Raw genomic sequence first — 23,922 nt, 5'->3', positions numbered from 1 at the left:
GATAGAATGAAATCTATTCAAAGAGTCAGATACAAGCTAAGTTAGACAAATTTTAAAAAACCAAATACCCAACTCCTCCCAAACCAAAATCATGAGCAAAGAAGAGTGGATCACTTTTGCTCTTCTTTTGACAAATGGCTTTTATAATTATTAATAGTGTCAATCAACTTGATTAAGTACTTGTCTTCTCCTTATTCTTTGACAACACTCTTTCATTTTCATCCACACATTCAGGATGTTTAAGACATCCTGGTTATAACAATAATCAAACAGGATCCCTCAGCCATGTTTACCAGCAACAAAATAATTTGCTATTTGGATTTGGTACCTCTAAGCAGCTGTTCCTGCTTGACAACCAGCCCTTTGTATTTCTTGTAAGTTTTCTCATAGTCCTTCTTCAGGGTTTGATTTTCAGGATCTTCATCAAGTGAATTACAGAAGTTAAGGAGTTCAGAGGAAAGTGATACAGGCTAGATGGCAACTGTCCTCAAAAGTCTTCCTAAATCAGGAGTGGAATCAAGGGATCTATGGAATACCCAGTGTCAGGATGCTCCCTCTGCCCCAGCCTGCTGCACCTGCAATCCAGCCATGATTCTTCTCTCCTAGGCCATGTTATTTTACTCTCTAGTAAGCAGCACAGATGTTCTATGCCATACTGCTGATAAAATACAACATTTTTATTCCTGGTGTTGCTTTAGTAGCTTCAGCTTAACCTCTTCCACATCCCAAAATCTTCACTGTTGGTCTTTCTCATATCTGCAATTATACTTTGCACTTTCTAGTAAATTCTACTACTTTTACAGAAGGTGCTGTACACTCATCTTGTGTAACCCAACAACACTCATCAAGACAAGTAAGAAGCCATCAGGCTATGCCAGAACATCAAAAGGATATCAGCTTTCTTCTTTTTAGCAAGTTCTTCCTGCCAAAGCTCATGTCTCTTCAGTTCATGGTCTATGATATTCATACACAGAGCTCCAATTTTGTAATGTGTGATTATCCCATGAAATTGAGTGAAACTACATTGAAGAAATAATACTTGTGAGGAATAAATGCCAACAGCTCCATATCTATTTTGACATCTATGACAGCAATACTGCACCACATGAAATATTAAAAAGGTATTTACAGTGTGCCCATTATAGCACTTCCCTATTGGAAAATTATTTCAAAACAAGAACAATCCCTGCAAACATGAATATTTTCTCAACTTGTAGAAAGACAAAGAACAGTTTGTTGTTCCAGATCAAAATAAAAACACACTCCAATTTTCATGCACAAAGGAAAAGGTTTTCCCCTCAGCCCTGCCTTCCATACTGCAAGTACTTCAGAGCACTGTCCCCCACCATAAATATAACAGAGACCTAAAATCAAGGTAAATGCCATTTCTGCTTGAATTATTTCTAGGCAGGGTATGCTGAAATACTGGCATAGCTAAATGAGAGCAAGCACTCACTTCAGTATTGAACATTGTTTCTTCCCTGTAGGAGTGCAGACAGAAATTAGAGGTGGCAGCTGAGCCACTTTCATTTCTGACAAAGTTATAGGTCAGAATCTTTACTAGTTTCTTCCCAGCTCTCTTACAAACTGCCTCACCATGAGTTCTTTTTGTCCTAAGTGATAAAATTGAGGCACGAGCATGTTTGTGTTTGCTTTTCCTGTTTCAGTAAAGTTTTGTAGCGCAGAGAAATGACAAGCCACTAAGCAGAGCTACAATTTTTATGCTTCTAAATCCAGGGACTCTGCACTCACCTCGAAAAGCAGAAGAAAATGTAAATTATATTGGTAGCCAGTTCAATGCTTTGCTTCCAGTCTTCCCTCAGCACTCTAGCCAATGCACCCAGGGCAGTTTCTGCAGTGAAACAAGATTCAGAGAAGCATCAGCATTTTGTGTCCCTCCTTTTTAGCCTGTGAGCCCCAGAACTGGAATACACCTTATGCTACATCTATCAGTTTTCTGGTGGAACACTTTCAGGTATCTCACTTGAACAGGCAACACTGCTCACATTCTGTTTGGAGACACTACCAGAGAGTGCTCTGGGTGGTCACCCTGTCACAAATCCGAAGAGGCAGCAACATAGAAACAAATTGCAACCTAACACCCAAGTCAGCTCAAAACTACCACTAACCTTCAGATCTTGTGGCCTCTGCCTCCTCTGTGTTCGATGCTACATTGTGCCCCCTGCTTAAAACACCGTTTTCACTTTCAAATGCCCTTTAAATTCTACCTTGATAGATAGTATTTCTCATCCATCTTTATATTTATTTTTCCCCCAGAATCTACTTCACATTATTTAATAATTTGGTTTCTCCTTGTCTTATTTAATCTCACTTTTCCATTCACCTTCCCCTAGCTAGTCTCTTTTAATGTACACCATGTTACTTCATCAGAAAAGCAGTAACTGGGAACACCAAGCACTAAAATATTTTCAACAACTCATAGGGACTAGCCATTATTTCATGGCTCACCATTCCCATTCCATCTTCCATGGTGACATGGCAAGATGGGCATGTATTGAAGTCATCATTTACTCAAGGAACATGAGGGTGTAAGGGCTCAGCAAGAGACAAAAGGGGCAAGGAAAGAAAATCACAAAATTAACTTCTGTCAGGTTGCAAATCCCCTTTTCAAGGTAAGTTTCCTGATCTCCAGAATACAATACATTCCCATCTCCAGCAGTAATGCCAGCTGAAGTTAATTTAGCATCAAAACAACGAGGATCAGAAAAAAGAGCTGAAGCCTGTAGAGACCAGGAAGATTTCAGTATTAGGCTCACCTAAGACCAGTCTGAGCAGCATCCATTTGTAGAGACCCAACTGGGTTTTGATGGCCACCTTATTATATACAGATAAATACAGCCTAGCAAACTAAAGAAAATCCCAAATTAAAGGTGAACTACTTTTCCCTGGATACAAATGAACAGCACATGAAGAGAAATTACCATTGGGTTTTAAAATTACCATTTATAAGCAGCTCTTCCAAATTATCAGGATTCCTGGCCAGCTGCAGGATGAGGGCAGAGCCACGCACCTTGTCAGGAATGTCCTCGTACAGTAACTCAATGTACTCATCCATGTCATTGATGTTGGCAACTTCATCAATCTGAAAGCAGCCAGAAGCAAGGGTTTCACAGAGAAAGGGCACTCAGCTTCTCAGTACAGATCTTAGGCAAAAATAAAATGCAAGTTCAAGAACCCCACCACATGCAGAATCACTGCCAATGAACACCAGGAAATCTGAGGAGATATAATTCCTAAAAATCAAAGGATGCTCAGACACAACTCTGTGTCCTGTCCAATGTTCCAGACCTCACTGGCTGTCCTGCTGTGTGCTATACTTGGAGGGGCAAGTATGCAAGTCAGATATTTTACCCTTTATGGAGACAATTTTTTCCCATTGTGCAGTATTTCCAAAACCAAGTTCTTTGTTTAAAAATCAAGAAGAAAAAACCACAAAAATTCAGCATTTTCTCTCCCCTCCTCCCTTTTGTAACTGCTTACTGAAGTAATAAACAAGGTTTGCATCTCTCTTTTAACACCAATATTTACCTCTGTCCCTTCAAATGGGGGTGGATCTTTTGGCTTGCTGGTTTTCTCTTTCTTTTCTATAAAGAGAAAGACATGGGTGCAGTTAAGTTACACACAACACAGACCAAACACATGGCAGTGTTCTCATAATGAACACTAGTTAAATCAAGGTCAAAGTCCTTTTGTGTCCATCTGACCTGCCAGACTAACACAGGTTTCTGAAGCTGAGCAGTCCCTAGGGAGTAAAGCAAATCCTCAGCTACCTTCGACAATTCAGTCTAAATGTTCAGTGATAGCCCAATCAGCTGGGGAGACAGAGGGTGATAAACCTTAGAGCAAGCCCAGAGTGACAACACTCAATCCCACAGTGAGACCTCAGCAGCTTTGATTCTGCCTGTGTCCTGTGACATAAAGACACAGAACTGCAGAGTGAAAGAGAAACATGCAAAGCTCTTACAATCAAACCCCATATATAACAAATCTTTGGTTTAAATTTGTCTCACTAGGAATCCAGTTTGAGAACAAAACTCACGATTTCATGGTTGCAAGAAACCTTGATAACTGCAAAGTAATGCAGAACCTCATGTTAAATATTCAACTGTCCCCTGAGGAGAAAGTTTAAGGCGAACTTAAGACATAAACAGAAGCACCAAGAGGCCAGGAACTTAGGATAAGATGGGAAAAATTCCCCAGGCTGTCTGCTACACTGGACCAAAGCTTGTCAGGCTCTGAAACTCTCCAGCTTTACACAAAGCCCAAATTCAGCCTAGGCACACTGTCTATAGTGTCTACAAAGTCTAGAGACTTTTGATGTCACTGTAAGCGCAGATTCAATATGAGGAGGCTGCACCCAGTAGCAGAATCTGTACCTCCCAAGTCCTGCTAAAGCACAAGGCAGCCAGGAAGAAGCATCAATACAAAGTGCAACCAAAATAATAAAGTAAATTTGGTTGTTAAAAAGGTCATTTCCTCCAATCTCACTTCGGGACCCTAATTGCTTCCAAGAGTGATAGAACATACATGTCCCCTACTGTCACCATCCCCAGGGAACTGGTACATCAGGCCCATTGGGCTCTCAGCTAGAAACACCTCAGTATTTGCTCAAGGCTGAGGCACCCCAGTCCCAAGCTTTGTTCCTGTACTTTTTACCTTTTCCTGCTGAGGAATCTCTGCGGTTTTGCAGGTAGTACAGCAGCTGCTCTACTTCTGCAAGCTTGGAGGGGTGAATGAGCTTGCATTCTTCAACAACCTTCCGAGCCAGGGATCCAATGTCTGTGTTTGCATTAAGACTCTTCAGCCGAATTCTGCAACACAGACAAGTCTCTTCTCAGTTTTTAAATTTTTTTCTCTTCAGTCCTTTGATTATGTTTACACAGTCATGAATTTCTTGAAGCAGAAACGATCCTGATACAGCCAGTGCCTGTGCCTTTCACGTCAAAGTGGTGTCTCTGAACTCCAAATGGCAAGCAACTGTCAAACAGATCTGGTGGAGCAGAACTGTTCATGAGCTGACAAGCAGCAACATTAAAGGCAGCTGTACGAACAGATCCCTTACAGCCATCTTAGACACAAAACACGGTAACTGATTTGCAATATACCCCATCAAAAGTGCACAGGACCACAGAGGAGTACTGCACACAAAAAAAAAATTACAAATGAGAGACAGTTGTGGGTGTTGTCTGCACCCAAAGGCTCTTTTGCAGTGTCAGCAGTCTCCCACAGCTCTGACAGTTTTTCAGCCAGGTCCACAAGCAATGAGCAGTAAAAAATCTCTGTGGGCATTAACAACAGGGTGGGACAAAAAGGAATTCATCCACCTTGCAGATGCAAGTTATACTGATTCATCTGACAACAGAAGAATGCTTCTGATAGCTTCAAAAATTTGAGACAATTTAAGGATTCTCTTTTCTTTTTCCCCCAATTATTCTTCTAACATGCACTTACACAGGCAGCCACTTCAGCTCAAATTTTCAAACAGAAATCAGTACAGAGATAAAACTCCCCTAGAATAGGGCCAACCTTGCAGCTTGAAAACTGAAGTTATGATAGCTCTCTGGGCTTTTCCAGTGGGAAATATTTTAATGGTTTTGAAAGAAATTAACCAGGCAAAAGTAAAATGCAGATAAAGTAGTGAATTCACTGGTTGGGCAGGGGCAGATCAAAACAGGAGAACCAACAGCAGGAGCACGAGGCTGTCTTTGTTCCCACATGAACTAGCATCTGCACAGGAAACAACCACTTCACTTTCCTCTGCCTCAACTACCCATCATGTAAAACAGGAGCCATCACTTCTTTACAAAACACCTTCAAGGACATGGTTGAAAAGCAATTTACAATTTGTGTTTCAGATGTTGACCTTCCTAGGCACATGTTATTTCCTGGCTTTGAAACCCTCTGCTAGTCCAGCACTAAGTTACATAGATTATAAACTCCAATTTCTCAGAGGTAGGTGGTACTCTCAGATATTGAATCCATGACTACAAAGACTGAGATAAAGTATCACAGTTTGCTGTGCCCTTACATTTTCTGACATTCCTTGCGTTCCCCCAGCATGGGGTCTCCCAGCTCTCCCAGAATTGTTGCTTCCACTTCATAATGGACAATCAGGGCTTTCTCAGATGGATGCACATCTATGTTACCTCCTTTTACCTTCCTGTCAGAAAGGGGAAAAAATGGAATAAATGAAAAGCTCAGAAAACACACCAGAGCAGAAACCAGTTACCTGCCTCCTGTTTTATGCAGACCCTAAACCCAAGCAGTTCCCTCCTTCCATCCCATGCTCCATCCCAGTTGTACCAAAGCCTGGTGCTAGTGGCATATTCTTGGCCATTACCTGTAGTACACAAATATTCAAGCCACTGGTCAAACCTTCCAGAAATCAGGAAAGAAATCAAAGTTGTCCTGTTCCACATCACCACAATGAGTAAAAAGATGCATTTCACAAGCAGGTGAATTTCCCAGTTGATTCTCCATTACCTTGGCAGTATTGACAAATCTTTGTCTAATGGCCTTCACTTAGTATAGTCCTCTACAAATGGATTTTTTTTGTCATTCTCTTGGCTAACTCTTAGTAGTTACAATTCTAAGAGACTGAATTACAAATAATTTGTATTTCAATATAACTATTCTCTCTTGAAACACAAACCTCCCTGCTACTGTTCTTCACCTCATTGTGCCTGCTGCCACGCTTGAGGGATTACAAAAACCATCAAAAAATATAAACCATGCCTATCTGCTTTTCTACAGCTACAGATCCTTGGGAGAAGAATTCTCCAGGGAAGCAATCTGGGGTATGTCAGAGCCAAAAGGGCTTGTCCTGCTGTCTCCTCCTTTGTGCCAACAATTCTGTGTCCATGCAGATCCAAGGGTGCTGAAGAAAGGCTCAAATGGATGAAGATAACACCTCATTTCTGTTTTCAAGCAGTGGTAGAACCACATCCAGAGAATACAGTGACACACTTTTATTTATTGGTGAAGATGACACTTGTCCCTTTTCCATATTGGAACTGCCAATATGTACAGGTGTGCCATAAACCAGGCTGTCAAAACACTGCAAATTACAACCACCTCCAAAATGTGGGTTTGCCTTTTGGGATGTGAAGTGGTTTTTGTGTTGGGTGTTCAGGTTTTTTAGACAGATCATGTCCATAAAGGGACTTCACCAGTAGTCATGAGCATCTAGGAGATAGCAGGTAGCCATGGCATTGGGTCAATTAAATCAGGGAAAACAACTTCAGCCTCAAAGCTGGAAATGTCAGCAAATCCAGATGCAGCCTGTGGTGTAACCACTCTCAGGAGAAAATGTTTGAAAGGTGTCTCCATCTACCCAGATACTCCAGTGTCCACCTTCCCTCTTCCAGAATACAGCTGCAAAGAATACCTTTGATACCTTGAGATACAGCTGCCTAAAAAACCCCACAAACCACAGGAAGGTCTGCTGTAGGAAACAGAGTCCAGCTCAACTACCAACCTTGCAAGGACATAAAGCAACATAGAGCAAACCAAAATACCTCCCTGCTAGAGAGCAACATTTTCCATGAGAGTATAGCAAAACTCCCTTTATGGCTTGGGATTTTTTGAAGAGACTTGGATTTGTTTCCCTTTAGCAGCACCTTGAAGTAGAAGTTTCATTACAGTCTGTTCTCACAAGGTCCAGGTTGCAGGACTGAAAGTTTATGGCAAATCTATTTCAAAAGAATCCACTCTCACTCCCCACCTCCAAATATATTTCTCCCACATTAAGATCTATCCGTTCAAACACTCAGCTCCTGAGAGTCAAAGTTCTGGTTAGTGACAGCTTAGTAATATTTACAGATAAAAAGGATGGATAGAGAACAGGAATTTGGTAAAGTTTTACATGAATAAAGCTGAACAAACAGCTCATCATCACCAAAAGGATTTATCTTCCCATGTTTTCCCTGCTCCTGGCAGTCACCTTGGAGTTCAATACGAGGGCTCATCAATCCCTGTCACAGTTAATTCCACCAACCCAACAGGAAACTCTCCATGTTTTGGAGAGAGGAAGTTTTTCACTCTGTAACAGAATTAAAGTGCTCTATATAGAAGGAACATTTATTCCTATTTATTACCAGGGAAAAGAAAGAGTGAAACCTCCTTCTTTTGGCAACAGTAAACCACTGATGAGCTTAGCCACCAGGAGAGCCTTGGCTTAAGACTGCTTAGAGAGTTTTAGGACTTCCCATATTTAATTTTTTCCTTCAGAGGGACAGATGGGTAAACTGAAGAACTCAGAGCTGCAGAGATTGTCTGCCCTCCCACACTGACAAATGCCCTCTCTGCCCGAGCTATTTCTGAGCTAATGAAGTCACAAATCAATAAACAACCAAGTCCTCTCTCTGAAAATCCTACCTTGTGAAATGCTTGAGGACCTACACCAAAATGTACTCCCCAGTCACTGAGGTTGTTTTTCATTTGGAAAATACTTCATTCAGATTGTCAGCATCACGAGGTAAATATTTACAGAAAAAAATCCCCTTCTCTCCCCCAAATCTACAAACATCATCTTCACCCATTTTCTACACTTGACTCTGTAAAACAGTTAATAAAGCATTTAAAACTGCAAATATTATAATGAGTAGAAGCAGCAGTGCACTGGGGAGCTCTCATGCACATCAGCCCATCCTTTCACTCCACTGCTTGCTTTGTCAACAAGAACCCAGCTCAGTTCAAGGTTTGAAAGAGGAAGGCCTTTTCTGCAGACAAAAGCTGGGCAAGCTGAGCTCACATAACCAAAGCTGGAGTGTTAATATCCTTTATTATCTAATTCCTTTAAGGGGAAAAAGCAAAAGCAAACTATCCTAATGAAAAGTGGCACAAAGGGCACACGTGGGTAAGGCTGACAATCCAAGAACAAACCCCAGCAAGTCAGACTTGGCGGGAGGGGAGTGCCCATGGAGAATGACAAAGGGGAGCAGGGGAGTACCAGATCTGCACATCAGCCTGGTCACATCAAACAGCACAGCAGGTAGCTTTGGATTTGTGCTCCCCAAAAAGAGAGACACCTACACCTGTTGCAGGGATGACTACAAAACAAAGACTGCTACAAAACCACATAAGATGGCAAAACTGAACAGGTGAGGCGAAATAAACAGGCACTAGTCTAAAGTCACAGCTGTCAATTTAATTTGGTTTTTATCCATCATGGCATTGCTATGACAGAACTGATGTTCAGAGACTACCAAGAGGGTTTTCCTCCCTGCACTGTTTCCAGCTATGGGTCTTAATACGTGGCACATAAAGGGAGAAAAAAAGCAAAACCCAGACAGTCTAAACAGGAAGTTCTGAAAAAAATAACAAGTGGAAAGGAAGTAAAACACAGGAGCAGGAACTCCTTAGGATTCAAAACATGATGGATAAAATCACCAGCATGATAGGGTAGGGTCACAGTGTCCATATATCACATCTGAGCAGAGGCCTAGATGACCTGGCATCTTTTGGGATTGATTCACTTTTTCTCTGAAACAGCTGACAGAGATCCAAGAGTTGCCCACTCAGGCCCTATTCTTTAAACCAACTGGTCTCACTGCCAAACAGACAGCTAAAAGGCACCACACATCCATCCCATCTGCAACATCTAACCCAGATCACACACTTTATACAGCACAGTCACCTCCTCCACTCACCTCACCTGTCCTGCCCCATCTGCCATGCCACACTCTTAACATCTCCTCTGAATCAGTCTCCCAGCTGCTCCCTGAACTCACCTTACAGTCTGTTATCCCATCCCTGATCCCCAAAGCAGCCACCTGCCCCATCCCAGCACCTAGTACACAATGATCCTCTCCACTCATCTCCTACCAGCACCTATTCTCCTCTCAACCTGCTGTCACTTCAGTGCATCCTCCCAAACACACCATACAATGCCACCACGGCCACCCCCAGGCCAGAGCACCCCTAAGAACTCCCAACCCTCCCAGTCCTCATCCAAATCTTCTTTCCAACAGACTTGGGGCAGGCTCACACCTAAACAAATCTATCTGCCATTCCCAACCCCACACCCACCTTACCCCCACACCAAACCTCCAGTCACCCTGCAAACCAGCCACTCCTCACTCGCAGTGCCTCCACCCCCCTTCAAACACACACACAGTCACCAGGTAGAAGAGACCTCCAAGCCCATCGAGTCCAACCCAGCCCAACACCTCAATAAACCATGGCACCGAGTGCCATTAAACGCATCCAGGGACAGTGTGCAAACCATTCCAATGCTTTATCACTCTGTCTGTAAAAAACTTTTCCTAATATCCAGCCTATCTCTCCCTTGGCACAGCTTAAGACTGCATCCTCTGGTTCTGTCAGTGCTGCCTGGAGAGAGATGGACACCCAGCTGAACCACAACCACCTTTCAAGAAGTTGTAGAGAATGATTAGGTCACCTCAGAGTCGCCTCTCCTCCAGGCTAAACAGCATCTCATCACCACTCCTCTCACAACACCCTCCATTGTCACCTCCTCAATTATCATCCCCCAACCCACTGCACCCTCAGCATCCCTATATTCCCCCAACCACCCACTCACCCACCCTTCTCCAAGCACCCCGCAACACCTGTGTCTCCCACCCCATAACCTGAGATACTCCATCCGCCTCAAACCGCCGCGACCCCACCCGACCCCACCCCGTCCGCCCGGCGCGAACCGCCGCGCCGCGAGCCCGCCCTGCCCGGTTACCTCTTGAGGTACCGGGCGTCCTCGCTCTGCATGGCGGCGGCGCGGGGGCTCTGAGGGGGTGGGGGGGGCAGCCCGGGCAGGGCGCAGCCCCGCGCGCGCGGTGCTCGTTACCAGGGAGAGCGCGAGCCCCGCCCCGCGCCGCCCCGCCCCGCGCTCCGAGCGCGCGCTCTGAGCACGCGCCGCCGCTCCCCCCGCGCGTGCGCGCCGCGCTCCCGCCCCCGCCTTTCCCTCCCCGTTAGCGCCCCCTGCAGGCGCGGGGGAGGCCCCTCACGGGCCGCGCGCTGGCGAGGCCTCGGGAAATTGAGAGAAATGAGGGAAAAAGCTATTTTGGGGGTATTTTTTCCCACCCTAAATATGTACACAAAAATTTCACGTTTCAAGCTGGTAGAGACTTGGCTGAGAGTGAAAAGTGACCTGACCTCACAGGTGGGTTGGTGCCCTTTGCTTAGTCTTCTGTATTTATTTAATGCTTATTCTATTGGAATTTTGATATGCGTCACTGCCACCTCCTGAAAAATTAGGAAATGGTTTTTCAATTAATCAGCAGGTTGCTTTTGGTGAGAGGCGCTGCGAGCAGCAGTGTTGCCTTTTTGCCAACCTGGAAATGAAACTTGAGATAATTTTGGTAAGGAGGTAATATAAAAAGGGATCTTTATTTGAGGGCTTTCAGAGGCAGTTATGGGTACACGTCCACAAAAACCCACTTCCCCCAGGGGTGAGTACATTTTATAGGTTTTAGGAAATTAGCATAATTGATAAAAGGCACCAATTAGGAGGACGAGTGGTGATGCAATTCCCCTGCAGGTCAAGCCCCTTCTCTGGAGCTCCTCCCTTGGCACCAATGGTACTTTGTCCGTGAAAATGAATGTATCTCTTTGATACACAAGAAAATGTATCTCGAAGAGTTGTTCTCAGCCTTGGTTCCCAGGAAGAACCAAGACAGCACTAGGACCTTGCACCCCTGGTGCTTGGAGCTCTGGAATTTGTTTTGTCTTTCTGCTTAAGGAAAGGCTATGGAAAAGTACTGGGAAAATGAGTCACTAATACAATAGACTACAGAGCTACAAATATATGTGTGAAGAATACAGAGAACTTAGAAGAAAAAAAGCAAAACATATAGAGATCAGCAGGAGTGAGGGCACCTGATGTTCACAGAATCACAGCACAGTGGGATTGGAAGTTACCTCTGGACATCTGCCAAGGCAGGGTCACACAGGTGACACAGGGATGCATCCAGATGGGTTTGGGATGCCTCCAGAGAGGGAGAATCCACAACCTTCCTGGACAGCCTCCTCCATCACATCAGTGCAGAGAACTTCCTCATGTTGAGGTGGAACTTCCATGTTTCAGTCCATGGCTGCTGCACCTCACCCTGTCACTGGGCACCACTGAACACGGGCTGGCACCTGCCTTTGAGACATCTGCATGGATTGATGAGATCCCCTTTCTTCTCCAGACTAAACTCCTCATCAAGACATGCTCCAGACCCTGTGTGCAGTATTTAGAGCAGGGTGGAAGAAGGGCTCCTGTGGTGTCCTGCCCCATTATGGCCACCTGGGCTCATCAGTGGTCCTCAGGGCCAGCTCTTGGCTAAGCTCAGCCTTAAGGCAGGCTTGGTGTTTTGAAATATAATCTTTATAATCTTCCTTTAGGGTCACTGACACACAGAGAGCACAGGGTGACACTGACTCAGGCAAAGTGGCTGCAAATCCTGAATCATACTGGAAAAGTCACAAATTCAGCCAGCACATGAATCCTCAGTCCCTTAATCTTGTCCCCAAGCCCCTCTAAAGAACAAGCAAGCAGCATCACATCCAAGAAGTCTCAGAAAGGATTTTAATGTGATTTTCTGGAGTACTTTTTACTGCCCTGTACGTACAACTGAAAGTTCTGTCTACCCAGAGTCATAGGGGTAATGCAGGAATAAATAATAAACAACAAAGCTTTTGTTTTTTATTGTGGCAAAATATTAAACATAAATACTTAATGTCTACTGATCCCATAGAAGACTAATAATTTTTATACTTGCATCATCTGTAACCGAGCAGAATAAAATATTTTGTGGAATCCACACAGTGCCTGCCTTTGTTCTAACAGAAAATGGAAAAAGAAAGTGCCCTGTGAAATATGAAGTGCTACCTTAGTGCAGTGAATTTACAAAACATTGCTAGAACATAACACCTTTGTTACGAGGCTGATTCTATTTTTATCTCGGCAATATTGTCATAAAGAGAAAAAAATACAGCTACCTAATCAGAATGATAATTCTCCAGTGATATCAGCAGCTCTCCAGATAAGCATAAGCCAAACATTAAACTCTCAAGCCATATAAATAGTCTGGTATTTACTGAGCACTAAGTACTTGACAGTCTCCATTTGTTTCACTATCAATTTATCTTATTTATCTGATCTGATTCGCCTGTGAATGGAGTCTAATTTTAGACACCTATGGAAAATAGGCCAAAGATTACAAGATGAGAATGATACAAAAGAATGAGAAAACTGAAAAAATAGAAGCAAAGGAACATTTATTCCAGTTAAGTGTGCCATGATGTTTGGGCTAAAATTGGCTGTTTGTCAGGACTGAAGGGTCAGCAGAGCCTGAAAGAGTCCAAGTGAAATATCTCAGCTTTGTAGGTATTGAGCCACCAGCACTGCCAAGATCAGACAATTCTCTTGGTCAGTGACAACCAGTTGATGCTGGGTTTAGAAAACCACATGGCATAAACACCAAAACCCATAGATTGCATGGCAGATTATTCTAAAATTAAATTGTACAGAACATGCTGCCTGAGGTTTCGCTCTATGAGCTTCTGATTTTGTTTTGCACAGTTCCTTCCATCTCTTTACTTACAGTGTGATGAGGTTTATGGCATGGGATTCTGGAGATCCCCTCACCTGCATGCTAGAAGTATACACAAGGAGGAGGAAAGAGAGGGTGGTGTTTGGGGCAGAAGGGTGATCAAGTTGCAAGCAGAAGCAGATTTTTGTGTTTCTTCTTTTTTTCTTTTGTTTGGATGATTTTGGGGTAGTTTGGGTTTTTTTTTCATAGAACAGTGGTAAAAAATATAGTTCTGGACTCAGGTTGAACAGGAGATTTTTTTTTTTTTTGTAGTGAGGGAATGTAAAGGAGGGTGTGAAAACATGGGAGTTCCAGAGAAAATCTGAATAGAAAGAGAATGGGGGAGGAAGAAGCTGGGCAAGAGGAGTGAAGCAGGTGGGTTAAAAACAAGAGGAAGGACAGAACTGTGCATTGCTCTCATATGGTATATGTATCTATGAGTATATGTATATATGTTTATGGTAGAATAAGCACAGATGGAGTAATTAACAACATTTTTATGCAAAACCCTCCAAATTTATATTTTTTGGTCAAGCTGCAGACAGATGTTATTAACCAGATGGACAGAATACACTGAGTGACATTGGAGCAACACCCATCACACTGCCTCATGGTAATCTTGATTTTATTTCTTCTTGTTTGTTCTCTTAGGATCAAAAAGTACTGATACCAGCAGTGATTTTTAAGTCAGAAAAGGTGTTTGCATTGTCTTCAATGAGCCTTTGGTACATGACAAGGCTGCATGTTGAAAATGCGTTGGGACTGGTTTCTTTTACATCTGTGAAAAAAAAATTCAACCAAAATAACCAGCACTGTTTTTCTGTAGCAAATGGAACTGTTAAAATGTAATAAAAACCAAAGCACCCCTGAAATTTGTAATCTATCCATTGAAGATTGCATCTTGCTCTCAGGAAAAAAAAAATTCAGCAGTTTTGTAGGGAAAAATCATGAATATGGGATATCTGCCTAGACCTTGTAAAAGGAGCTGTGCATAAACCTCCTTAAGACTCTTGATTAGCTGAAATGAAGTGGAGCACTCTGAAAGGATGACTTTCCAGGGAGACATGTTAGGTGATTAGACTGTGCAGCTCAGTGGGGGATGGAGATGATGTTGTTCTGATGTGCTGTCACACAGTAAGGGATTGAGGAATGGAGGTAATAAACCCTGGGCTTAAAAGTTTATACTGGGAGGAGGAAGTGAGACGAGGCAAAGCAAAATCTGATACGCAAAGGGAAAGTCTGGCTTAACTCTTCTGGATGGAATTAATCTTGGAGCACAGATCAAGGTGATTCTTGAATGCTTTCTTGATCAGCAGTGACATCTGTGCAGGAGAAGGGCATTTTCAGTGTGACACATGATTGTGCTGGCAAATCCTGGGTGCTTTTGTTATTCCTGAACATGAGACTTCACAAAAATGAGAACAAGATTCTCCATGAGGAGCTTGATTTGTGTTTTATAATATATTTAATCCAACACTGAGCTAAGTAAATGCATCAATTTGCAACTCATTCAAACCAGGGAAGAAAATTACCTGTAGGTTTTCATTGTTTCACATCTAAAGATGTGAAAAGAAGCAGATCTCTCCACAGAGAGTTCACTGCAGAGCAGAGTGTGCTGTTTTCTTCTTTAGCCTACTGAAATCAGAATTGCTGCCTTTCATGGGATTGATCTTTCATGGCCTTGTAGCTCCTTCTGGAGCTGGGGTTGTGGTAAAATAACCACCTACATGGACTTCCTGACTCTAGACCAGGCCTTTAAGAGGGAATTTTGCTGGGAAGAGCACAGAACAGCACGTTGTGTATTGTCATAGAATCTTAGAATCACATAGGTTGGAAAGAATAATTATAATATAATAATTATAATTATATATAAAATTATATATAAAGAATTATTTGAAGAATAAACCTAAAACGGCCAAACCCACTGCTAAAGCACATCCCAAAGTGCCACACCTACCTGCCAGTATTTGCACTAGGATTTGCATTTTCCATTTCTCCTCATTTTCTGGCAAACAGCCCAAAAAGATTAAATATAGAAGTGTCCATACAAGAGGGAACAGATGGTCTCTCTCTGTTCATGTCATCTTGTGACCCCTAATGACAAAGGAGGGCATTTCTTGTGCGAAATCCTGGTTCTGCTGAAATCAATGAGAGTTTACCACTGACCCCAGTGGGGACAGAATTTCACCTCTTAATGTTTATTAGATGCAGCAGGCAGAAAGCAGACTCATAGCTATAAAGGCTGTGACATTTTATGGTTCTGACTCTGCAACCACTCAAGCACATGCTTAATTTTGCCACAGTAATAAAGCTAAGCACTAGCTAAAGTGTTTTCAAGGAGGGGTCTCTTTTACACTTGAACAGGTCTATATTTCATCATAAATCAGGCATTCCTCTCCTTCAAAAGAAAAGGATTCTGCATGTGATCATCAAATTGTTTCTACTTTGCACAAAAATAATTGCTTTTTTTTCCCAGTTTTTGTCCAAAAAAGGCAAAAGGAGAGCAAGGAATGAGTACCTCAGCTGAAGTGTTGTTGCTCTGGTGACATTTGACTTAACTCATTTCAAATGGATTCAAGAGGGAAATATCAAATTTTCAATATTAATTCTAAATACCTCAGACACTGTCTGTTTCCTTAAAAAAGTGAAGATTTTGCTCAACACTTTACAGCCAAATTTTTTTTATTAGATTTTTAAACTATCGTGCACAACACCAGCATTGGTCTGCGTATCAGGGAAAACTCTTCTACTTTTACAGATAGCAATATTTTTGTATTTGTTTCCACCTAATTTTAGCCAAAGCACATCAGGAGTGTAGCAGAGTGGAAGTACAAGAAGAGGCATTCAAGCTAGATGAATTCAGACCTAAAATAAAGCATAAAATTGTAGTGGGATAGCACTTAACACATGGAATGACTTACCTTAGGATTTATGAGTTGATGCTTCCCCATTATTACCAGTCTTTATATAAGTTTAAGAAAGAGAATGTGGGTGAGTGTAGAGTAAATCCTTTCCCAAGGTCTGTCCTGATGCTAATTTGTTTTATTTCCATCATGGAAAGGAACCAAGCAGAGGCTGAACTGGGGTTTGATTTAGTGCACTTGCCCCTTTGCCCTGCTTGGTGAGGGAAAAGCAGGAGAGCATTTGGGGCACCTGGAAGAGGCTGTCAGAGGAGGATGATGATGGTGTGGGGTGGCAATAGGAGATCTGAGAGGTGGAAGAGAACATGGGGTGAAGAACATTCCTTCACCCTCCCAGCTGTGCTTTCCAGGAGCCTGGAAAGCACTGGGGGAAGAAAAAAACCAGGGACTGGTCTGGCTGGCCCATGAGTAAGAAAATACAAGAGCCCAGGAGTTGAGCTCTGGAAATTACTGGTTCTCAGGAGCTTCTGGGTTACAGTCATGGAGGTTTTACAGTGCTGTTGAGCTGTGTGTTGAAAAAACAATCCTTCAGCTTTCAACTAATTTAGTTACCATCTGTAAGCTGTTTAAGCCATTCCCCTTATTTCACTTTCCCCATTTAATTTTGCCCTGTATACTTTTTCTTCATTCCACCTCCTACATGTGCATGTGTGCAGGCACAGAGAAGCACATAGGTGTGTAACTGAGGATTTTCTTTGGAGCTGGAAAACACAGCTGTCCCTGATGTTCTTTGTGGGCAGAACAAGGTAATGCCACATTACTGTAACCCATCCACAGACTGCTGGCATTTTGCTGTGGGCACCCGTGGCCTGTTCCTCACACCAGAGTATTTTATATAGACACAGAAAGAGTGAAATACATTTTTAAAAAACATTAACTCCACCACTGGCATTCGTGTAGATGTCCGAGTTTTATTTTGTACAAAACTCAATTTGCTACTGGATTTCAGATTTCAGAGGTAGCATAATAAAGTTGTCCTTAGCTCACCCAGCTGAGCATCTCTTACATTTCATGAGATTCTCCTGGAACCCAGGGGCATATCAGTTGTCGTGGCAAGGCATGGTGAGGTGAGTTAATTAATAGCATTCCAACATATCCTGGCCTTTATTGGCTAGTAGTGAAGAATCCCAGAAGAAGGAAAGTACTGTAATTGTGCCAGATCCATCCTGTGTTTCCTACAGTTTCGCTCTAGAATTCTTTTCATACATATTGTCTCATTGCCAGCGCTTTGTGGTCTCTGAAATTAAAAGCATTTCTCATAAAGGGGATTATGAGATTAAAAATATTGCTCGTAAAGAACACATTGATCCTCACTGGGAGGATGACAGACATAAAAACATCAAATTACTGATGTCACTAAATAAAACTAATTTAAGAGATAACAGTACATTTTTAAACAAATAGTGGGAATGTATTAGATTTACAAACTGCAAGAACTTTCCTTCCCATGCTCATTCTTCATTTATCATTTTATAAGAAAACCCCTTAAACTAAAAGTTAGTCTCATACAAATGTCACTTGCTAGCTTTCTTGCTAATCCAGAGGAAATATTATCCTAGTGGTCCCTGAGGTCCAATGTCTAGGTGTTGGATACATGATAAACTTACTTGAAGCTTTCTCAGTGAGATATAGTCCTCTGGAGACAGCTGTGGATTTAATTTTTCAAGCTTTAGTACAACCTAACCTCTTAAAAATAAGATTTAAGTTTCCCTTGTCAGGTCACTTAAGAGTTTCTTCTTTTATTTTACTTTTTGTTTTTAATTTCCCTCCTCTGCTACTTGCCCAGACTGTTAATCCCCAGCCTCTGGAGGGAACATTTAACCATCTCAAACCTTTCCCATCTTGAAGGACAACACACATACATTTGGCTTTTGAATTGTTCTGATCTGAGAGTTTATCCAGAATGTAGCAATGCAAAGCAAACAACTTCCAGTCTTGATCATGCAGGTTTCTACATCAGTTTTGAGGCACTCCTCTGTGTGAGAGCAGTGTTTCACACAAAGAGGTGTGTTTCCAGTCCCTGCAATGCATTTTTCTGTGTGTTTATGCTGTCTAGGAGTTGAGTTTAATCTAGTTTTCCTGTCCCTTGATATTTATCACTTAGAAATGGTAAATTTAATGTTTCAAGGCACGCACAGAATTTAACTGGTGAGTTCCTGGTATTGAGAAACTCCACACAACTCAGAGACAGGTTAAGGATGAAGGCTGATAAAGCCAGCAGTGTCACAGACACTGAAATGCACCTGATGTTATACTCCTGATACTTTTACCCATCCACAAAAGTGCTGCTTGCAGCTCCTCATCTCTCTGCTGTGCACACACACTCACAGGCTTCTGCCAGACTGTTCCTCCTCAGGAGCTAAAGGTGCCAGAGGTCTTTCAAGGTCACTTGTCATATTTGTTCTCTACACAGCTTTTCTTTTTTTCCTTTCAACTCATTTTGCTTTGACTTCCTGAGGAAATTAGTTTTATCTTGCCTTACCTATCCGTGCATTCATCAGGTTTCTTCTCCCCCCTCCTAATAACCTCGTGAAACGTTGGCCAAGTGCAATCACCACTGAAAGATGTGCACGGGGTCTGCAAGTTAATTAAGTTTCTAGAGGTTTGTGTGCTCTGGCTGCCAGGTAGGTGAGGGAGGGACCTGTGGTGAGGACTGTGATGAGGGAGAGTTAAGCAGAGTTCAGTTCTTTGGCAGCAGTGAGGGGTCAGTCCCTCTGTGCACACTCTCCAGACAGACAGACAGCACAGAGGAGCTGCTGGCCAAGCTGTCCCAGAGCAGCTCCAGCACAGCCAGTTTCTTGTCCAGGGTGGAACTTTCCCAACAGATGGCAAGTGAGAGGAGCTGTGGGGCTAATTTCAGATGGAAGCAGAAAGGCACACATCTAAAGGAAGCTCTCATGTTGCTCTGTGGCTCACAGAACAATTCATTTTCCAGTTCAGTTCTAACAATTCTGACTGAAATGGTGTTCCCCACCACTGCTGTGAAATGTGCTGCTGTGTCAGATCAGGGAAACCCAGTCTGATGTTTGCCATCCGAGCCAACAGCAGGGAGGGATCCACAGAGCTGCAGATCTGAAAGTCTGGATCTTTACATCTCTGCCTCTGCAAAGAAGAGATGCAGATTGAAAAGGTTAAATGGTCTCTCTCGTCTGTGGTGTGCACACAGCACTTCTTTCTACAGCTCTATCCTTACCAATTGCACTCTCTTCTTTCTCAGGGTGGAGTTTCTCTTTTGTCAGGATGTTCACACTCCACACAAAGGTTGTCCTCTCCTGCCATCACCACTTTCATGTCAAATCACCAGCGTGTGCCCTGGTTCTCCCACACTGGGGGGGCTCCGTGCCTGTGCCTTCCAAGAGTTCAGGAAAATACCTGGTCTGGCTCTGTGCAGGAGCAGCATGGAAGTGCTAAGAGGTAGCCAAAGCACACTTCCTACCTAATGGATTGAGGCTGTTCCCTACAGCTGCTGCCAGTGGCTGTGAGACGCAGGATAACTGGGCAGTAGCTCTGTGGTCTGAGCAGATGGGTCAGTCTCATGCCTTAGGTAGGAAGGATCCAGCTGAGAGGAAGTGGAAAGGCATGTTTTTTCTGGCAGTGTTGTGTGCAGAAGGAGCTTTGATGGTTTGGGTTGCCATCTTTCTTTTGCTTTGGAATTGAAAATAAATCCTCGAGGGACTTTTCACCAAAGCATTTCTAGCAGTTGCATGCCAGAGCTGAAAGACATTAAGGCTAACTTATCTCCCACTTGCCCAGCTCTCCCTGAGGGTTTTCTGCATTGCTTTTTGTGCTGTTTCATGAATGTGCAACATCCTCTTTATCCTTGCTCACCAAAACACGATCCCCTCTGATCACTCCTTCAAACTTTCTTTCAGTTTCCAGAGCCCCTTCCTCCTTGCTGAGAGCTGTGCCTGCATCCTTAAACAGAGCTGTGGGGGCATAGGAACTGTGTACACTCATGCACAAGGCTACAGCAGATTTGATCCTGCATTTTCCAAGCCTTACAAACCTCCCCACTCAGCCAGGAGATTTTTGTTAGCTTCCACCTCAAAAAGGAGCTTTACCCTGTGCTTGAGCCAACAGAGGGCAATAGACTCAAAACTCAATATTGAAAAGAAATGCTTTTAAAAGATGGGTCTGAGCAGCCCAGCGCTTACTGTATCTGGAGTCACATATCACAGTGAAAGGCAGCATTCCACACTGGACCTAAAAACCTTCTCAGGCTCCATCAATTAAACCACCACATCTGGGGTGGAAGAGACTCAGCAAGGAACTCTCGCTAGGGTTCAACGAGAACCAGATGTTGTGGGCACAGCTGTCATGCTTCTTATCAAGAACTACAGAGCAGCCCCTGCTGCAGTTTCATCAGGAACCTTGCCCTTCCTTCCCTTCATCCTCAGCACTGCTGAGCGTCCCTAACCAGAGCCAAATAAAATCCTCACGGCCAAAGCGTTCCCCAGATATTGCTGTTTGTGTTAGCATACTGTTTGTGGATCTCCAAATCAGGCTCCTGCTGGGACTCTCACTGTGCTTGGGACACAATCTTCAAGCTGCCTCTCCTACCCAAGAGTGGCTTCACTCACCCCCTTCATAATGTAATTTAGTGTTGGCACCAGGACTAGAAGGATTAGAGGGAAAGAAGTGTGTGTTCCCTCCATAGGGATAGAGCTCTGGCCAATTTCAGTTACATTAATTTTAATATATTTACCCATAGGGCTCAGATGCCGTGTTTTGTTGCTTTAGATGGAATTCCAGATTGCTAAATTCCAATTGTATAAACGAGAACAGATTGCTGCTGTGACTGCACCCATGAAGGCGCATGGGAATTGTGCAGGACATGCCCTGAAGGCTATGAGTCATCCTGACCTACAAACAGTGAACTCTGCTTTGGAAATGTGGTTCAAAGCAAGGGCTTCTCCCCAGACATCAGAAGTCCTATTCTCCCAAGGTTGGGTCTTTGCCCAAGGACTTGCTTTGCTCTGCATTTCTTTGCCACAGAGTGATTTTGCAAGATTGACCAGTCTGCTAGAGATATTATTCTTGTTAGCACTGGTAAATGATAGACTGAAACCAAATCTACCTGAACCTGATTACAAATAAACAAATAAAAAATTAGAAGGGAAATAGCCCTGCAAACAAACTAAAACATTTTGTTTGGCCCAACACAGAAATTTTTTTGTGTGTGAGAAAAGGGCAGAATTTCAGTCTCTCATCAACCCAGAGTACTTTTTTTTTGTAAATTTCACAGTCAACTCAAAACTAAATTATTTCCACAGTAATAATTTTGAAAATTGCTAATTGGACCCACGAGTGGCATTCAGGATTGTGATAAAGAGTTCTCAGCAAGTCAGACAATTTGTGCATCCACTGCCATGTTGCTGCTTTCCAGCCTGACAGCCAGCCAGGGCCATTCCCTGCTGCCCTGAGCGAGCCACCAAAGCTGCAGCCAGAGCAATCCAGGCAGTTGTAAAGGTTACCAGCTCCCATCCAGCCTTGCAGCTGTTCTTCACTGCCCTCAGAACTGCACGTGTGCTCTCTGCCCGTGCCTCTTCTGTCCACATCATCCTGGGGTTCTCAGGAAGTCTTAAAAACCTGTTGTCAAAGATAAAACAAAAATTACTTGTTTTAACCTCGTCTATTCCTGCCAGTGTATGCCAAGCATGAGTGTGAGGGAGAAGAATGACTATAGAGGCCTTTCTAAGATAAAGAGAAATCTTATAGCAGACCTGATGGCTTGTCTATGTGGAAATTAGATTGCATACCAGGTGTTTTGTGAGCAGAACACAGTCATTTAAAAACAGCATTGACCCTTTGTGATCTATGTGATACGTGGAGCTTGTGCACATGTTTTTATTTTTCTCTCCTGTGCAGCTGATGTGTTTCAGAAGTAGCATGTACAGCACAAATCTGCAGGGACAGGGAGTTACCTACTAATATAAAAGCAAGTCTGACTCCTCTTTGAATATCCTGATGCTACAACGAGCTGATCCGCCTTGGGTCTTGCAGCAACTCATCATCAGCCATCTGATAGCTTATTTTAAATGGGCTTCTTAGGCAGAGATGAGCTGCAGGTGTTTTAACAAGAAGCCTCTGGAGCTGATCCCTCATTTTAATTTCTGCTAAGCCTCTCGTCGCAGAACTGCCTGATCTCACGGGAAGGAAGTCACACAGAGGAACTGTTTGCTTACTCACATAAATACAAGCACATTCTTATTTTAGACCAAGAGCTATTCAAGCCAACGACTGTCAGGAATTATGGATGTGTAGAGTGCTAGTTTAATTTCGTTTACACCACTTCATCCAGAGCTCTGGATTCTCCAGTGTCCTTCCCTACCACCAAAAAAAGACTGAGTAGCTGGCTTCAGAAAGAGTCAAATGGCCATTTGGGAAAGGAAACTAAGGTTGGCATGTGGGTTTGCTCACATTCCAGCAGTCACACCACAGGTAGTGTGGGTGTCATACTCAAACTCCACACTTCTTGTTAATGCAAATGTGGGATGTGTAATGGTGCTTGAATTGTTCACAGCTTCTGGCTACACTGATACTGCTCCTGTTCAGAATATGAGTTTAGAGACAGTGTGAACCACTTGTGAGTTGTTCTTAGCAGAAAATATTAATATGCTGCTGTTGACAAATGCAAAATTAAGCATCCACTTTATGACAAAAAACAAACCCAAAAGAACAAACCCAACCCTGCTATTTATGCACTCTTTATCACTTAGTTCTGGGCACAAATCTGTTTGATCTAAGCTTTTACAGCAGTAGGAAGTGCTTTAAAAGGCTCAGTGCTCTTGAGATTCCCTCACTTAGCTGCACTAGGATCTGAGGACCAAGGGTGTGTCCACAGCAATTTAAAGATTGCAAAGCTGCAACAGGGATTTGATCACATGCAGGAAAAATAATAGAAGCAGTGTTTGTGCAGCCTTCCAGAGATCTTGACTTTTTTTGTGTAGGGCAGGACTACTGTGAGTCAAACCCACCACTAATTTATCTAAAAGAGTTATAACCAACACTCACCCTAAAAAAATTAACTTTGTTTTTTTCAGAATTTATTTCTGACACATTTGTATTGAGTGAGAACTGTACCATGGAAAGACAAGTGTGGGTGTCACCATGCTCAACAATTCTTGTGGGGCTTATGGAGTCTGGTAAGAGGAAATCTCACTTTGATGAGTGACACCAGGATTACTTTTGGCTGTTGTGGCACCTTCTGGAGCACACCTCTCTGCCAGGATAAAGCAGAGAGATCTGCATTATGGATACAGCCTCTGCCATCCCAGGTGGCTGTTCCAGCCCCCAGACTGTGGCATGTGACAAATTCCCACATGTCAGTTGTGAGCTGGACTAGGGAACTGATCCTGCTTAAAAGAAAATTAAATATATTTTTCCAAATGAAATTTATTTTCCTTGGTGAAGGCTGGATCACCTTTGTGCTGTTCTTAAAAACT

At 43.0% G+C, this 23,922-nt stretch overlaps 1 protein-coding gene across 2 annotated transcripts in view; it reads right to left on the bottom strand.

Moving 5' to 3' along the window:
* The window catches only part of KIFAP3 (kinesin associated protein 3), a 67,745-nt gene extending 56,929 nt beyond the window's left edge, over nt 1-10,816 (bottom strand). The window contains exons 1-8 of one of the 2 annotated variants that reach the window (XM_033067431.1): nt 10,715-10,816; nt 6,050-6,181; nt 4,678-4,832; nt 3,550-3,605; nt 2,962-3,103; nt 1,753-1,852; nt 895-1,019; nt 329-427 (exon numbers count right to left, since the gene is read on the bottom strand). In XM_033067431.1, the coding sequence (XP_032923322.1) occupies nt 329-427; nt 895-1,019; nt 1,753-1,852; nt 2,962-3,103; nt 3,550-3,605; nt 4,678-4,832; nt 6,050-6,181; nt 10,715-10,746 (841 nt within the window). In that variant the 5' untranslated portion in view covers nt 10,747-10,816. The remainder of the gene's footprint in view (nt 1-328; nt 428-894; nt 1,020-1,752; nt 1,853-2,961; nt 3,104-3,549; nt 3,606-4,677; nt 4,833-6,049; nt 6,182-10,714) is intronic. The other variant, XM_033067432.1, reaches the window with a different exon arrangement.
* Nucleotides 10,817-23,922: the final 13,106 nt, after the last annotated feature.

This window comes from Catharus ustulatus, chromosome 9 (genome assembly GCF_009819885.2).
Source record: "Catharus ustulatus isolate bCatUst1 chromosome 9, bCatUst1.pri.v2, whole genome shotgun sequence".
In the NCBI taxonomy this organism is placed as follows: domain Eukaryota; kingdom Metazoa; phylum Chordata; class Aves; order Passeriformes; family Turdidae; genus Catharus; species Catharus ustulatus.
Note: the sequence above shows the minus strand (reverse complement) of the source record. Positions and strands in the feature narration are given on the sequence as shown.